General features: G+C 43.2%; 1 protein-coding gene across 6 annotated transcripts in view; it reads left to right on the top strand.

Annotated features, from left to right (window-relative positions):
- The window catches only part of MCF2 (MCF.2 cell line derived transforming sequence), a 105,018-nt gene that overhangs the window by 19,984 nt on the left and 66,640 nt on the right, over positions 1-18,394 (top strand). For all 6 annotated transcript variants that reach the window (XM_032331401.1, XM_032331400.1, XM_032331405.1 and 3 more), the window contains exons 2-3: positions 9,939-10,007; positions 18,243-18,357. In XM_032331401.1, coding sequence (XP_032187292.1) covers positions 9,983-10,007; positions 18,243-18,357 — 140 coding nt within the window. In that variant the 5' untranslated portion in view covers positions 9,939-9,982. The remainder of the gene's footprint in view (positions 1-9,938; positions 10,008-18,242; positions 18,358-18,394) is intronic.

The following is an 18,394-nucleotide window of genomic DNA, read 5'->3' as shown; positions in this document are numbered from 1 at the left end:
GCCTCTCTGCCTACTTGTGATCTCTGTCTGTCAAATAAATAAATAAAATCTTTAAAAAAAGTTTTATTGTTTTAGATCTTACATTTCAGTGTTTGATCTATTTTGAATTCATTGTTATCTATGGTATAAGGTAGAGTTCCACCTTTATTCCCCGCCCCCCCAGCTTCATTCTTTTGAATGTGGAGATCCTGGTTTCCCATCCCCATTTGTTGAAAAGACTATTCTTTCCTCATTGAATTGTCTCCTCCTTGACAAAAATCAATTGATAATGATGTGTCAGCTTAGTTTCCTCAGTTTCGACATGTACCACTCTGGTGGGAGATGTTGACGGTGGGCAAGACTGTGCGTATGTAGGGGTAACAGGGATATGGCAGCTCTCTGTATTTTCCCTTCAATTTTGCTGGAAACCTAAAACTGCTCTAAAAAAACTTTTTAAAAAAGATTTTATTTATTTGAGAGAGCTCGCAAGTGAAAGGGAGAGGAACAGAAGGAGAGGGAGAGGAGGACTCCCTGCTGAGCAATGAACCAGATGCGGGGGATGTGGAGGGGGGATGCGGGGGGGGGGATGCGGAGGGGGGGATGCGGAGGGGGGATGCGGGGGGGGTGCGGGGGATGCGCTGAAGCGGGACTGGACTCCCTGCAGGGCTTGATCCTGGGACTTCTCTGGGATCATGACCTGAGCCAAAGGCAGACGGTTAACCGACAGTGCCACTCAGGTGCCCCTAAAAATAGTCTTTAAGAAGTGAACTTGAGGGGGCACCTGGGTGGCTCAGTGGGTTAAGCCGCTGCCTTCGGCTCAGGTCATGATCTCGGGGTCCTGGGATCCAGCCCCACAAGGGGCTCTCTGCTCAGCGGGGAGCCTGCTTCCTCCTTTCTCTCTGCCTGCCTCTCTGCCTACTTGTGATCTGTCTGTCAAATAAATAAATAAATAAATCTTAAAAAAAAAAAAAAGAAGTGAACTTGATCATTGCAAAAGAAATGTGGAAAATATGCCCCCCAAAATGAAATTTATGGCCCAGCGGAAAAACCCTATTAACACTGGAGTATATTTCTTTACAGATTTTGTTAAATAGTTACATAGTTGACATTATACTGAATGGACAGGGTTTTTTTTTTTTTAAGATTATTTATTTATTTATTTGTCAGAGAGGGAGAGACAGAACCTACAAGCAGGGGGAGCAGCAGCCAGAGGGAGAAGCAGACTCCCCAGGGAGCGAGGAGCCCAATATGGGACTGGATCCCAGGACTGTGGGATCATGACCTGAGCTGTAGGCAGACACTTAACCGACTAAGCCATATAGGCATCCCTAAATGGACAATTTTGATTTCTTTTTTCATGCCACATTGTCTTATACCATATGACATCTCAGACAACAGTTGTAGGGACACCTGGCTGACCCAGTACGTAAAGCATCTGACTCTTGATCTCTCAGGGTCAGGAGTTCAAGCCCCGTATTGGGCATGGAGCCTAATTTAAAAAATAAAACGACAGTCATGAAAGGTAATGACATATATGTGTGACATATATATACACACATATGTATACATATGTATAATGACGTATATGTGTGTGTGTGTATATAGCTCAACCCCAAAGAGCTTGGGAATTTATTTTGTAATTTCCTATTTTCCCTTTTTGTGTTTGTAATTGATTTGTTCTAAGGTACTTAATATAGTTTTTAAAGAAGATTTATTTATTTGACAAAGAGAGAGAGAGAGAGATCACAAGTAAGCAGAGAGGCAGGCAGAGAGAGAGGGGGAAAAAGGCTCCCTGCTGAGCAGAGAGCCCGATGCAGGGCTTGACCCCAGGACCCTGAGATCATGACCTGAGCCGAAAGCAGAGGCTTAACCCACTGAGCCTCCCAGTTGCAACAATATAGGTTTTTTAAAACGTTTAAATTCAGTTAGCCCACTTACAGTACATCATTAGTTTCAGATATAGTGTTCAGTGATTCAGCAGTTGCCTAGAACACCCAATGCTCATCACATCACGTGCCCTCATTAATGCCCATCACCCCGGTATCCATACCCCCACCTCCTCCCCAGCAACCCCCAGTTTGTTTCCTAGACTTAAGAGTCTCTCATGGTTTGTCTCCTTAACATAGGGTTTTAGATGGGAAAAGGAAAAACCGAGTAAAATGTGGTGGTGTTTCCAAGATATCTCAAGATTTCAGAAATGTTACCAGTGGGAAAAAATGGGTCTTTTAGAAGAGTAGTCAAGTCAAGGTTTGTCTGGAGCTTATGACACACAAAAGAGGGACTTTCCTTTTTCTTCCCACATGTTTTGTTGTATAGGAGCTTACAAACAACCTGACTCATGTGGCCTGAGGTTGTAGTTTAAGTGAATAGCTCATTGATTATGGAATCCGCCAGCTGCTGCAACCCTGCTGTGCTGTTATAGGAATTGCCTGCTTGGAAAATATCCTTGTGCTACGTCAGTGGTCCTGGCTCAGAGGCATTTCAGAAGCCTGCTCTCCACTTTCTGCTTCTAGTCTTGCTTTCTAGCTGTAGCTAGGCTAGCCCATGCTCTAAACTCAAATCCTATCAGGTTACCTAGAGCCCCTGATGCCTTCCCTTACTTCTGCATTGGAACCTTGTTTCTTTTACCTGGAATGTCCTTTGGTCTCCTGTCCGCAGTTTGAATCCTCATCAGTTTTCAAGGCCCAGCTCCGATGTCACATCATCTATGACACTTTCCTTTTTCTCATTGTTCAATGTAGATGTAATAATCTCACTCGCCCCATACCCTCTCTTGTATGTTTCTCTTAGAGCAGACACTGTCTTACACTGTCTTTTATGACCTGGTGTCCTACCTTCTAATTTTTAAGCTTTGCAAAGTGAGAGACTCTTGTTTATATTCCGATGGGCCACAGCACCCAGCAGAGAACAACAAATAGAAATCCAGTAGATATTTGGTGAATTGAATTAGAGTGGATTGGCCGGAGGCTCCTGTACGTTGTTAGCAGAAGAAGGATTTAGCAAGAATCTTGGTTGTCTTTTGTTAGCACAGAATTATGTGAGTCTCTCATACTGTACCTCTGTTGTAGAACAGAATATGGCATGGTTTGTTCTATTGTGGCGTAACGGGAATTCATTTTGTGATGTTTTCAGAATTACCCTTTTGTTTATTCCACTATTTAAAGCATATCACAAATCAAGACAGCATTTCAATTTGTTGCATGTGCTAAGTCATTACTATTTACAGATGGGTAGTGTATCTGCCTTTCATACTAAAAGGGAAAAATTACACTCGTAGAATTCCATCTGCCTTGCAACAGGATTTAGGACTGAAAACCTAATTTTATCTGAGTTCTGCACATCAGCAATAGGGAACTTTCAAAGAGATGATTGCTAAAAGTAAGCATCATTGTTAAGAATTTCAAGCTGTAAAAATAATGGAGTTCCTTGCAAAAGATTGTTTATAAACATTCTTGATATAGTTTGGAATGATACTCTTCCTGGAAGAAGATGGGAGGTCACAGAAACGTATCTAGTTAGTCATTTGCATTAGAGCTAATTGCTTACATTCTCCTGAGTGCAGATTTTAGATGATCTGGGAACCAAATAGACGACACTGTGAAAGCTTCTTCTAGATCTACTAGATGCTACCTTGAGTCTGAACCTGCTTGGTGCCTGGCAGTTGTTCAGTAGGAATTTCTTGAATGAATAAATGTGAATGAGAGCCCCTCCAAGACTTTTTGGTCTTATGCAAGGTAAGAGTTCCACTACCCCTCTTGGAGGATTTTGTCGTTGAGACCAGAGCAAATGCATCCAAAGTGCTCTACGCTGAGCCTGGCAAGTAGTAGGATCGGCAGATGATAACCGTTTTCAATCACATCTGCCACTTTCTTCTCTGTTTTCCTGCTGGTGATGGCACCAGATTGATGGCCGTAGAAGAGACCGTATCCCTCTGGTGGACGTTTCTGTTACTTTCCCTTCTGTTTTATTTAATTTTTTAAAAAAGATTTTATTTATTTATTTGTGAGAGAAACAGTGAGAGAGAACCCACAAGCAAGGAGAGGGGGAGTGGGAGAGGGAGAAGCAGGCTCCCCACTGAGCAGGGAGCCAGATGTGGGGCTCAATCCCAGGACCCCCGGGATCATGGCCTGAGCCGAAGGCAGAGGCTTAACCAGCTGAGCTACTCAGGAACTCTTTTCCCTTTTATTTTAATCTGAGCTTTATTTTTGCTCCTGATTTTTAGGAGAATGTGAGAATATAGAGTTATTTCCCTCTGAAGCATTTTGTCTGCCGTAGCTCTTCAGTACCTGGGCAGAATGGCACGTGCGTGCAGCCGTGGTTCAGAACTTTTCTTCTGTTGCATGTGAACAGAAAGCCCAGAGAAAGGATGAGGTACATGAGAGAGTGCCACTGTGAAATAAAGTTCAAGGGTTGAAATTACTGCTCTTATACACCAGAATCTGGAGTGAAAATGCTTTCTATAAAATGAGAATGCTTGGGGCGCCTGGGTGGCTCAGTGGGTTAAAACATCTGCCTTCAGCTCAGGTCGTGATCCCAGGGTCCTGGGATCGAGTCCCGCATCAGGCTTTCTGTGCTCCATGGGGAGCCTGCTTCCCCCTCTCTCTCTGCCTGCCTCTCTGCCTGCTTGTGATCTCTCTTTGTCAAATAAATAAATAAAATCTTAAAAAAAAAATGAGAATGCTTACAGGACACCCGGCTGGCTCGGTCAGTGGAGTGTGAAACTCTTGTTCTCGGGATCGTGGGTTTAAGCTCCATGTTGGGTGTAGAGATAACTTTTTTTTTGAAGTAGGCACCATGCCCAATGTGAGGTTTGAACTCACAACCCCAAGATCAAGAGTCATGTGCTCTACTGACTGAGCTGACCAGATTCCCTGGGTAGAGAGATTACTTTTAAAAGATTTCAAGGGGCCTACTTATGATCTCTGTCAAATAAATAAATAAATAATATTCTTTAATTAAAAAAAAAGATTTCAAATCTTAAAAAATGAGAATGCTTGTAGATACCAGCTTACTTAACTTTCTTTCTTTCTTTTTTTTTTTTTTTAAAGTAGGCTCCATGCTCAGGATGGAGCCCATTATGGGACTTGAACTCATGACCCTGAGATCAATACCTGAGCTGAGATCATGAGTCAGACATTTAATTGACTGAATCATTCAGGTGCCCACAGCCACTGCCCCCCCCGCCCCCGCCTACTTAACTTTCTAAACTATCATTTTCCCTACAGGAGTTGATAAATCAGTAGAATTTGAATTCCTTGGAATGGTAATACATACTCGTATCATGGAGGTATAGACTCTTGGAGAAATAGGACATGAAAGATAGTTTATTCCAACCCAACTACACACTTGATTGTCCTCGCCAGCCTCTTTACCAAAGAACACCTTGGGTTTTGTTCCAGCACCATTTGTGATAGGGAAGGGCTGCTTTCTGTACCTACCGTGGCTCATGTCATCTACAAACAGATCTGACTTTTAGAACAAAATGCTTCTTTACATGGAGTCTGGATAGCTCGCTCTCTGTTGCTGTTGCTTTGTCTTCTGTCCTTCTCCCTCTCTCTCTCTTTCTCTGAGGAAAAGCCAACCAAGCAGTGAACCAACTGCCTAATTAACCAACCAACCAACAAACCAAAAGTGTACACGATCAAATAGGTATGCATTCTGCATATAGCCCAAGGAGTTGCATCGTGTGTATGTGTACGTGTTGGGAAGGTTGCAGTATGCTTAACACTCAACATTTCACAAACGTATGTGATCAGGAACCTGTACTCTTAACCGGAGCATCTATCCAATCTTAACAGTATGTAGCGCATAATAGGTACTCAATCAATGTTTGTTTAAAAAAGTGAATGAATACAAAATCCATCTTTATGAAGGGCACCTTGTATCAAGGTGACAGGTGTTCTCCATCTCTGCAAGTGATACAACCAAAATGAGTCAACTAATTGGATGGGTAACCCTTCCTCCTCTGTGAACCATCCATCCAAACTATGCTCTTGATTTCCGCACATTTTTGGACTTTTAAATTCTTCATATTAGAATTCTGAGCTTGTTTCCTCATTTGCACAAATCCTTTCTTTTTTCTTTCTTCTTTCAAAGATTTTTTAAAATTTATTTGACAGACAAGTAGGCAGAGAGGCAGGCAGAGAGAGAGGAAGGGAAGCAGGTTCGCTGCTGAGCAGAGAGGCCGATGCGGGGCTTGATCCCAGGACCCTGAGATCATGACCTGACCTGAAGGCAGAGGCTTTAACCCACTGAACCACCCAGGGTCCCCTGTACAAATCCTTTTTTTAAAAAAAAATTCATTAATTTATTTGAGACCATGAGTGGGAGGGACAGAGGGGGGGAAAGAGAGAGAGAGAGAATGAATCTCCAGAAGATTCTGTGCTGAGTGTGAGCCCAGTTCAGGGCCTGATCTCACAACATTGAGAACGGCACCCAAGCTGGAACCAAGAGTCAGACACCTCACTGACCAACCCACCCTGGTGCCCCAACTCCTTTTTGTTTTTTAAGTAATCTCTACACCCAATGTGGGGCTCAAAACCACGACCTGAGACCAAGAGTCGCAAGCTCCGCTGACTGAGCTGGCCAGGGACCCCTGCACAGCTATCTTCTATAAAAGAGGTATTAGTTTAAAAAAAAAAAAAGTGGTATTCGGCGCGCCTGGGGGGCTCAGTTGGTGGAGCGTCTGAATCTTGGTTTCGGCTGAGGTCATGAGACTGAGCCCCGCATGGGATCGGGATTCTCTCTCTCCCCCTCCCTCTGCCCCTCCCCCGCTTGTGCTTGCTTGCTCCCTCTCTCTCTAAAACAAATATATATATATATATTTAAAGGAAGAAATATTAGGGGCACCTGGGTGGCTCAGTGGGTTAAAGCCTCTGCCTTCGGCTCAGGTCATGATCCCAGTGTCCTGGGATCGAGCCCCGCTTCGGGCTGTCTGCTCAGCAGGGAGCCTGCTTCTCCCTCTCTCCCTGCCTGCCTCTCTGCCTACCTGTGATCTCTGTCTGTCAAATACATAAATAAAATCTTTAAAAAAAAAAAAGAAGAAATATTACTGATGAGTTTGTGATTGATGGTCAAGGCAGTGAAAGCTGGTCTCTTTTGCTTCCCAATCATACGTGTGGATTAAATGAGTCGGCAAAGCCCCTATCTTTTGTTTGCAGCTTGTACTTGATCGTGCTCGCCTGTGCAGGTGCGGGGTTCTGCCGCAGAGCTGAAGAGCTCCTCCATCGGGGGCGGGGCGGGGCTTAGGGTGTTTGTCAGATGACTGTTGAGTCTGTGCCCTCTTTTTGGCTTCCCAGTCAGCTCTTTCTCAGCTGAGCAACTAGTCCGAAGTGAGAACGCATATGCCTTTGACTTCCACATGGGCCTCTTGTCAAATGTGAACCTGGTCCCCTAGGAACATGCTGTAATGTGAACTTGATTCCATTTTCACGACCTAGGCTGTTCATTTCTCATGCCCAGAGTAAAAGAGTTGAAAGGGTCACTATCATCAGCCACCATCTCTTCCATTCTCATTAGTAGGGAAGTGTGACTTTTCTGGCACAGTCGTGGGAGATCTTTTACTATGGAAACATCAGTATGTTTTCCTTATAACTCTGGATGTTACCTGCTCTTGAATCTCCTAGAATGTGAGGGACCCGAGAAAGCATTTGCCATTATCACAGTCACTTCTGGAACGGGGGACAGTGAGGCATGCAGTGGGGCGCGTCTTGCTCAGGGTCACAGAGTCGGCTCTAGGCCCAGGTCCTTCCACTTGCAGCCCTTGACCTTTTATTTTTATGTGCTGGTGCCTCTTACTACATGACTGGATTAAAGAATTGGACGGCAGGAGGACACGCTCTCTGTGGTCACGCGCGAGCCCGAGTGGTAATGGGAGGGCGTCAAGCTGCAGATGTTAGTTCCTCCAGACGGGCCCTCTGACGTAGGCCTCACTGCTTGATCTCAAGAGAGCTTCCTTCTGATCAGTACAGGGGAGAAATTTCGGTCTTATTATTTAGGAATGTTTTAATGTCTAATGCTGTGTCATGGAAGCGATGCGACACACGCGGGGCATTGCCATTTTTGCAGGCCTCTAAGAGCAGAGAGACTTCTAGACCTCTGCATTATCCCCGTTCTCACCCCTTCTCCACGTCTCCACACCTAAGCGTGTCTGTGTGGGACCCACGTTTGTGGCTTCCACAAACCCATTCTTTTAGCTGAGGAGACCTGCAGTGTTTAAAAAAATAACTGTTCCGCAGTGTAGACGTGGAGGCCCAGAAAGGTGAACTCAAATGTCAGGAGTCTACTCTTTCTTGTCATTTACAAGAAAGTTTTATTTTATTTTAAAGATTTTATTTATTTGACAGACAGAGAGAATACAATGAGAAGAGGGAGAAGCAGACTCTCCACTGAGCAGGGAGCCTGATGTGGGGCTCGATCCCAGGACCCCAGGATCATGACCAGAGCTGAAGACAGACGCTTTAACTCACTGAGCCACCCAGGCGCCTCTACAAGACAAGTTTTAGGAATTGATTTTTATGTCCTGACAAGTTGCAGATTTTTAATGGCATGTGTCTTAGGAAAATAAACATGTCACTTAATTTTTTTTATGATTTTATTTATTTATTTGACAGACAGAGATCACAAGTAGGCAGAGAGGTGGGCAGAGAGAGAGGAGGAAGCAGGCTCCCTGCTGAGCAGAGAGCCCAATGTGGGGCAGATCTCAGGACCCTGGGATCCTGGCCTGAGCTGAAGGCAGAGACTTTATTTAACCCACTGAGCCACCATGCGCCCTGTGACTTAATGTTTTTACCTTTCAAATCAGTATTTAGGTGAGGGACAGGTCATTCTGTAACAGGAACCCATTCCTCTGTCTACTGTGGACTCCTGGAGAACTTGTTTTTCTCATGCCCTTGAGCAGGATTATTTCTGGTAAGCAGCAGCCATCTGGCATGATTTGAGAAGCACTAAGGAGGGTAATATGTCATCGCCTGACACCACCTGATGCTAGGCCTCTGAAGGCCCTTTGGGTCAGAGAGCGGTGGAAAATACGGCTTCTGTAAGAGATGCGGAACCACAGGCATTAAAACCAGCAATCCAAAATAGCCTTGTTTAATGACCCATTTTCTTTAAAAAGTTATCCTTGCTCATCGACCAGAGGCAGGTAGTAGACTTTGATTTTCAGCCCCTGTAGAGTTCACCGGAATGGAACATTACAGATCAGCACTTGTGATCTGGGGCAACTAAAACTTACCGAGCAGCGCGTGGACGTTATTCTGCCCGTGATAATCAACGCCAAGTTCGTCCATTACCGTCGACTGAACACCAACTAGTGTGCCGATTCTTTTGCAGTTAGTTGGCACAGAGCCCTGTGAGGTAGATATTATCGTGCCCAGTTTATAGGGCACGGGCGTGTTTGTATGGCCGGTAAATGCAACAGGCTGAGATTTGGACCTGTGTCTGTCTGGCTCCAAAGCAACACGCTTAACCACTCCACTGTACTCTCTCTGACTCTCCTCCTGACTTCCAAGACGGGATAAGAATACCTTCTTCAGGGATATTTTAAGGATCCAATAAGATAAAAGATCTGAGAAGTGCTTTGTAATTGATCATAAACTTTGTAGAATGAAAGGCATTATCAGAAGTAGCAGACAGTCTGCCACCACGTCTCTATGTGACAGTATACCCTTTAAATAAATCTGGATGTCCTATGGAAGTGGGACCTTTGTCCCTGGCTTTCCGGGGAGTGAGAGTAGTTTATGTCCTACCTTCAAGTTCAGAGAACATGGACACCGGTCCTACTTACCCAGTGATATTTTCAAGGGTGCGATTTGCTTGCCGTGTAGTTGGGAGGAGGAAAGAGATGAGCAGTGCGTCTGCGGCCCCCCAGGGTGCCTTTCAGCATCATGAGAAATCATGTGGCTGTTTCTAGCTGTGCTCTAACGTGCATGCCACCTCTGTCCCTTTCTCGTTTGTCATAGAAACTGAGCTGCTTCTCTGTGCAAAGGACATCAGTCATTTCTTAATGCAAGATATCGCCTTCTTGTCTGGTAAGTAGACTTTTCATGTATTTCGACCAGATAAATATATGACCCTTTTAGCAAAATGAGTGTGGGCTTTATGATATACGTAGCCACACACACACATGCGTGTGTGTGTGTGTGTGTGTGTGTGTATACGCGCACACATACAGAGTTTGAGAGGCACTGTTTTATTTTTTTTAGGTTTTTATTTAAGTAATCTCTACACACAACACGGGGCTCGAACTGAAGACCCCGAGATCAAGAGTCACATGCTGAGAAGCACTATTTTGATAAACATTAATGCAATGTGCGCATAGTTGCTCAACGAATAGACATTTAGAGGCTAGAGGTTTTTAAATGTGTTTAGATATGTGGTGAAAGCCGTCTTCCCGCCCTCACGCATTCGACTTCCAGGCACACCTTTGGAACCGCACGGTAGGTGCGGGGAGAGTTCACCTAGGTGGGTGCGGGCTCAGAGGGAAGGTGGCAACTTGGAGATTTTCTCCGCCACCGTCGCTCTGATTCAAGTGTTTCTTACAAGTGCTGTCAAGTCAGCCTAATTGAGAACACGTACTGCGTTATTTTTTTTAGGCTTTCATTTACACATGATAAAGTAAGTTTATTTTTCTAAAATACATACGTATATGCACTAGTATATGTGCCTTTGTATATAATTTTTTTAAAGTTTAAGATAAAATACTCATAAAATTGACCATCTTAACCATTTTTTTAGTGTATAAGCTCCATTTTATTTTTCAGAGAACAGTTTCTCTTCAGTGCTTAAGGACTTGGCTCCTTACATGGGCTTCTGTGAAGTGGTGGGGGGTAGCACCCACGGGTCTAAATTGGGGTGAACGTGTTGGGTCCTTCCATGCTTCAGGAGAGATTCTGGACTAGCTTGCTGGGAACGGCGCAGCTCGCGCAGTGACGTCTCACAGACAGCTTGGGACACACAGAGGCCTGCAAGACATTGGTTTTGGAAATGCCCCTTATGGAGGCGGTCTTTACTGTGGTCTGAATAGCAAACTTTTTAAAATTTTAATTATTATTATTATTTAAAGATTTTATTTATTTGACACACACACAGAGAGATCAGGCAGAGAGGCAGGCAGAGAGAGAAGGGGAAGCAGGCTCCCTGCCCAGCAGAGAGCCCGATGTGGGGCTCGATCCCAGGACCCTAAGACCATGACCTGAGCCAAAGACAGAGGCTTAACCCACTGAGCCACCCATGTGCCTCACAAACTTTTTTTTGAAGATTTTATTTATTTGAGAGAGAGTATGTGTGCATGTGTGCGCGCATACACATACACGCACACACACACACACCAGTTGGGAGAGAAAGCTCAGACTCCTTCCCTTCCCAGCACAGAGCCTGATGCAGGGCTCCATCCCAGGAGCCTGAGATCATGCCTCAAGCTGAAACCAAGAGTTGGATGCTCAGCCATGAGCCACCTAGGTGCCCTCGAACAAGGAACTTCTTGATGGCCTTGTCCTGGGGGACGCAGTGGGTGCCATTGGTGCTATGAATAGACTGCACCTGGCTGTGGCCCTTTGTGGCACAACTGTCATTCCTCCTTTTCTTGGTCATCTTAGCAGCGAGGACCCGAGAGAGCCCATGTTAACCATTTTAAAATGTACGCTTGGGGGGCATCAAGTTCATTCACCCTGTTGTGCAGCCATCCCCACCACCCATCTCCCGAACTCTTGCTCTTGCAAAACTGAAACTCTGTACCCACTGAAAAGTAACCCCCCATTCCCTTCTCCTCACAGCCCCTGGCATCCACCATTCTACTTGGGCCCTCTGGGTATTTGACAATTCTAGGTACTACATGAAGCATAATCATACAGGGTTAGTCTTTTTGTAACTGGCTTATTTCACTTAGATAATATCCTCAGGGTCCACCCAAGCTATATAGGTCAGTATATGTCAGAATTTCCTCCCTTTTTAAGACTTAATACTATTCCCTTGCATGTATCTACTACATTCATTCACTGGGGGACGGCTCAGTAGCATTCCTTTTTCTTAGAGAGATAACTGGTAAACCCTCCTTCTCTTTCGGACTCATTCAGAAATCTAGGGAAAGTTTTGCTTCAAGACAAGCAAATGACTTTCAGGTATTAATTTGAACTATAGCGTTAAACATTATTATACCAAACAGATACAAGAAATTTACGAGTTTGCATTGTCTGCATGAAAATGAATGCTTCTTCGGAGTTGAGAGGAGAACAGATCTCACTCCTTTTATGTAGTTTAATTGTTGCGCCTGAAGTCTTATCAGCATGCTCAGTTTACTAAACAAGCATTTACTTTATAGATGATCCTAATTGGACACTTCAGTCTGGCCTCTGCTTTAATGATTATAATTAACAGTAATTGTGAATTAGTGGTGACTTAATTAATGTAGCTTTATGTTTTATTCTTATAAGTGCTATAAATGTGTGACATATTGTCACTCTTTGAGATTTCCTCAAATCCCCACCTGTGTTCCATACAGAACAACCCTCAAGCCTTGTCCCCCCATCCAGACCTCTGCCACAGTTTCTTTATCTGCTTTTGGTAATTCTTTCCTTTTTTTTTCTTTTTTAAAGATTTTTATTTATTTGACAGAGAGAGGCACAGCGAGAGAGGGAACACAAGCAGGGAGAATGGGAGAGGGAGAAGCAGGCTTCCCGCCGAGCAGGGAGCTCGACGTGGAACTTGATCATGACCTGAGCCGAAGGCAGACGCTTAATGGTTGAGCCACCCAGGCACCCCTCCTTCATTTATTTATTTTTTTCCACAAGATTCTGGTTATCATTTTCAAAATGCTTCAGCATATTGGTTCTTGTGAAGAAAGGGTTTCCGGTGGAAAAATAATTAAAACCTTCCAATTTGGAATATAAGCCCCTCTCATTCTTTTCTCACACATTTACTACCTAGCAGGGCACTTGTAGGTACTCAGTGGAATAAGAGTTTATAGATTCATCCATGATCATCTACCCTTATAAGAACCTATATGCATTCTTTCCTTCGACAGATAAAGCTTTCCTAAGTGCTAGTTGGTTCTGTCTTTAACTGGAGTGCTTACCAGCTTGCTTGGGAAAGTCTGTTATATTAAATATAATATACATATGTTAAGTTTTATGTTATATATTGTTTATTTGCTTTTTATGTCTTTATCTTAAGTAAACTCTATGCCCAATGAGCTCATGATCTCAAGATTAAGAGTCACACACTCTACTGCCCTTGTTATGTAACATTCATATGACTAGTTCTCTGTCATATTCTACCTATAGAAGCCCTTTGTTTAATGTTTTGCTGTATGTCTTGGTTTAGAGTTGTACAGTTTCTCCTTCGAGTTCCTTTGAAACTCTTGGGTAGACGCTGTCATTGTTCAGGATAATCTTCATCCTGTTCTCTAAGCTTAGAAGATTTATCATTTGATGTAATAGTTTGATTCAAGAAGATGACTTGGCAATGGGGACTCCCCGTCACGTTTCTCTTGGTAAAGATTAAGGTAGTGAATGAATTTGTTTTTTTTTCCCAAGTGCACCAAGAAAGAATGTGTATTCTGCTTTTGTTGGATGGAATCTTCTGTTAGTGTCGATTAGGTCATGTTGGTTAAGATTGTTGCTCAGGTGTACCGTATCCTTGCAGATTTCCTGCCTACTTGTTCTATCAATTATTGAGAGAGGGGTGGTAAAATCTATTTTTTATTTTTATTAAAATTTCTTTAAAAGATTTATTTATTTATTTTTAAAAGATTTTATTTATTTATTGGACAGACAGAGATCACAAGTAGGCAGAGAGGCAGGCAGAGAAAGAGTGGGAAGCAGGCTCCCTGCTGAGCAGAGAGCCTGATGCGGAGCTTGATCCCAAGACCCTGAGATCATGACCTGAGCCAAAGGCAGAGGCTTAATCCACCTAGGTGCCCCTTTTATTTATTTTTTAAAAGATTTTATTTATTTGACACACGCACACACACACACACACACAGAGAGCACAAGTAGGGGAGCAGTAGGCAGAAGGAGAGGGAGAAACAGGCTCTCCACTGAGCAGGGAGCCTGATGCGTGGCTCAATCCCAGGACCCTGGCATCATGACTTGAGCTGAAGGCAACTCCCTAACTGACTGAGCCACACAGGTTCCCCCGATTTATTTATTTTAGAGAGAGAGAGAGCGAGCATGTACATGAGTGGGGGGAGGGGCAGAGGGAGAGATTGAGAGTGCACGAGAATCTCAAGCAGAGTTCTCACTGAGCTCAGAGCCTGACTTAAGGCTAGATCCCAGGACCCTGAGATTGTGACCTGAGCCAAAACCAAGAGTCAAATGCTTAACTGACTGTGCCACCCAGGCGCCCCAGTGGTAAAAATTTTTGACTGAAGTTGTGGATTTGACTGTTTCTCCTTGCACTTCTACCATTTTTTGTTTCATGTATTTTAAAGCTGCTATCAGGTACATAAGCATTTAGGATTGTTATATTCTCTTGATGAATTTACTACAGTTTGATAATCAAATGATTTTCTTAGTATGTAGTAATATTTCTGACTCTGAAATCTATTTTGTCTAAAATTAGACAACTTCCTTTTGACTAATTCTAGCATGGTATATCTTTTTCTGTCCTTTTCCTTTTAATGCATTTGTGCTTCCTATTTAAATTGTGTTTCTGGGGTGGCTGGCTGGCTCAGTTGGGAGAGCATGCAACTCTTGATTTTGGGCTTCCGAGTTGAAGTCCCATATAGAGTGTAGAACTTACTTAAAAAAATAAAAATAAGGGGCACCTGGGCTGCTCACTGGGTTAAGCCTCTGCCTTCGGCTCAGGTCATGATTCCAGAGTCCTGGGATCAAGCCCCGCATCGGGCTCTCTGCTCAGTAGGGAGCCTGCTTCCCCCCTCTCTCTCTCTCTTCCTGCCTCTCTGCCTACTTGTGATCTCTCCCTCTCTGTCAAATAAATAAATAAAATCTTAATAAATAAATAAGATTACATTAAAAATTAAAGTGTGTTTCTTATAGACAGTTTATAGTTAGATCTCAGTTTTTTTTAATTCAAATTGATCATCTCCAACTAATTGGGATGTCAAGATTATTTACATTTAATATGATTATTCATATGAGTGGGTTTAAATCTACCATCTTACTATTTGTTTTCTATTTACCCCTTTAGTTCTTTGTTTTGTTCCCCTCCATTTTTGCTTTCTTTGGGGTTAAGTATTTTTATCAGTCCACTTTATCTCCTTTGTCATTGTCTTATTTTTTGAAGTTAAATTTTTTTTTTAAAGATTTTATTTATTTATTTGACAGAGAGAGAGATTACAAGTAGGCAGAGAGGCAGGCAGAGAGAGAGAGGAGGAAGCAGGCTCCCTGCCGAGCAGAGAGCCCGATGCGGGACTCGATCCCAGGACCCTGAGATCATGACCTGAGCCGAAGGCAGCGGCTTAACCCACTGAGCCACCCAGGCGCCCGAAGTTAAATTTTTTTTTAGTAATCTTTACACCCAACGTGGAGCTTGAACTCACAATCTTAAGATCAAGAGTCACGCTTGGGGCGCCTGGGTGGCTCAGTGGGTTAAGCCTCTGCCTTCAGCTCAGATCATGGTCTCAGGATCCTGGGATCGAGTCCTGCATTGGGCTCTCTGCTCAGCAGGGAGTCTGCTTCCCTCTCTCTCTGCCTGCCTCTCTGCCTACTTGTGATCTCTCTCTCGGTCAAATAAATAAATAAATAAAATCTTAAAAAAAAAAAAAAGAGTCTCATGCTCTTCCAACTGATCCAGCCAGGTGCCCTGCCATTTACATATTTTTATTGCACATTGAATTTTTTTATAACCTTACATATTTATTTATTTATTTATTTAATCGTGTTATGTTAGTCACACAAAATACATCATTAACTTTTAATGCAGTGTTCCAAGATTCATTGTTTATGCAGCACACCCAGTGCTCCATGCAATATGTGCCCTCCTTAATACCCACCACCAGGCTCACCCAACCCCCTCCCCCTCCCCACTGAAACCCTCAGTTTGTTTCTCAGAGTCCACAGTCTCTCTCCTCTCCCCCTCTGATTTCCAATTCGCTTATCATTTCTTTCTAACGTCCTCCATGCTATTCCTTATGTTCCACAAGTAAGTGAAACTATATGATAACTGACTTTCTCTGTGTGACTTAGTTTGCTCAGCATAATCTCTGGTCCAATCCATGCTGATGCAAAAGCTGGGTATTCATCCTTTCTGATGGTTGAGTAATACTCCAGTGTATATATGGACCACAGAATTTCTAGTGCCAAGCTAAATTCAAAGACCACCCTGTAACTTTCCTCATTAAATGATCCTTTTACTTCCATTTAGCACTAAATATTTACTGTCTACTCTGTCCAGTTGTTGGACCAGCTGTAGGGTGGACCTTGAATGCATGTAAGGCTCATCCCTGTACTTAGGTGGCTTTCACTCTCAATGTTCCTTATCCTCCATGTTTTGTAGAGGGCTCTCGAGTAGGTACAGACTGAATTTTTAAAAATTTTTTATTTATTTTTTACATTTCTTTTCAGTGTTCCAGAATCCATTGTTTATGCACCACACTCAGTGCTCCATGCAATACGTGCCCTCCACAATACCCACCACCAGGCTCACTCAACCTCCCACTCCCGCCCCTCCAAAACCTGTTTGTTTCTCAGAGTCCATAGTCTCTCATGGTTCATCTCCCCCTCCATTTCCCCCCAACTCCCTTTTCCTCTCCATCTCCCCATGTCCTTTGTGTTATTCCTTATGCTCCACAAATAAGGGAAACTGTATGATAATTGACTCTCTCTGCTGGACTTATTTCACTCAGCATAATCTCTTCCAGTCCCGTCCATGCTGATAGAAAAGTTCGGTATTCATCCTTTCTGATGGAGGCATAATACTCCATAGTGTATATGGACCACATCATCTTTATCCATTCATCCGTTGAAGGGCTTCTTGGTTCTTTCCACAGTTTGGGACCATGGCTATTGCTGCTATGAATATTGGGGTACAGATGGCTCTTCTTTTCACTACATCTGTATCTTTTGGGGTTAATGCCCAGTAGTGCAATTGCAGGGTCATAGGGAAGCTCTATTTTTAATTTCTTGAGGAATCTCCACACTGTTCTCCAAAGTAGCTGCACCAACTTGCATTCCCACCAACGGTGTAAGAGGGTTCCCCTTTCTCCACATCCTCTCCAACACTTGTTGTTTGCTGTCTTGTTGATTTTGGCCATTCTGACTGATGTAAGGTGGTATCTCAATGTGGTTTTGATTTGAATCTCCCTGTTGGCTAATGATGATGAACATTTTTTCATGTGTCTGTTAGCCATTTGTATGTCTTCTTTGGAAAAGTGTCTGTTCATGTCTTCTGCCCATTTTTTGATGTGATTATCTGCACATTGAATTTTAACCCATAGAGAATTCATGGTCTTGTTTCTTTGCATTAGTTAGAGCCCTATACTGTTGTTGCTGTTAAAGCTTATGTTGTTTCTTCTACAAATTCACTAGAACAGCACTTATTTCCTATAGTTTATATCTGTATTCCCTCAGGCTGATCATAGATGTAAATGGTTGATTATATCAAGTTGCCCAGTTTGAACTGAGGCCAATGGCATTGGTGTAGAAACCATTATTTCCCCGTACCCTTGGTTTTCCAGCATGAAGGGTCAGCTGTGTTTTTAATTATATGAATTCCATGAAAATTTCTTCTGAGTATAATCACTCAGTTTGCCTTCTCTCCCTCTCTCTCTTTTTTCTCTTTCTTAAATTCTGTTTTCATTTAGACACTACTCGACTACTTTCTTCTTCTTTTTTTTTTTTTTAAGATTTTATTTATTTATTTGACAGACAGAGATCACAAGCAGGCAGAGAGGCAGGCAGAGAGAGAGGAGGAAGCAGGCTCCCCGCTGAGCAGAGAGCCCGATGTGGGGCTCGATCCCAGGACTCTGAGATCATGACCTGAGCCGAAGGCAGCGACTTAACCCACTGAGCCACCCAGGCGCCCCTCTTCTTTTTTTTAAGTAAGCTCCATGCCCAGTGTGGGGCTTGAACTCAAGACCTTGAGGCCAAGAGTCAGACACTTTACTGACTGAAGCACCTAGGCGCCCCTTGGCTACCTTTTTTTTTTTTTTTTTTTAACTTAAGGGCATGGTGCCATTTTGATTTATGTGGAGACCATTATCCTTATAAAAGTTACATTGCCCCTAAACTGTCCTCTCAAATCCTCTTACTTGCATTGCTGTTACATGAATTGTTAATTTGTTTGATTTTTTTTTAAAATGGTTTTAGGTGGCCGTGGAAAGGAAAATGATTGGATCATTACTTTCCCAGAAAATTGTAATTTCAGATGTATACCAGAAGAAGTGATAGCAAAAGTGCTGACTTACTTGACATCTCTTGCCAGGTATAGTATTTCATTACATTTCTTTCAGTTTGGTATG

The sequence above is a fragment of the Mustela erminea genome, chromosome X (genome assembly GCF_009829155.1).
Source record: "Mustela erminea isolate mMusErm1 chromosome X, mMusErm1.Pri, whole genome shotgun sequence".
Taxonomy (NCBI): Eukaryota; Metazoa; Chordata; class Mammalia; order Carnivora; family Mustelidae; genus Mustela; species Mustela erminea.
The sequence above is the reverse complement of the archived record's forward strand: the minus strand, read 5'-3'. Positions and strand labels throughout refer to the sequence as shown.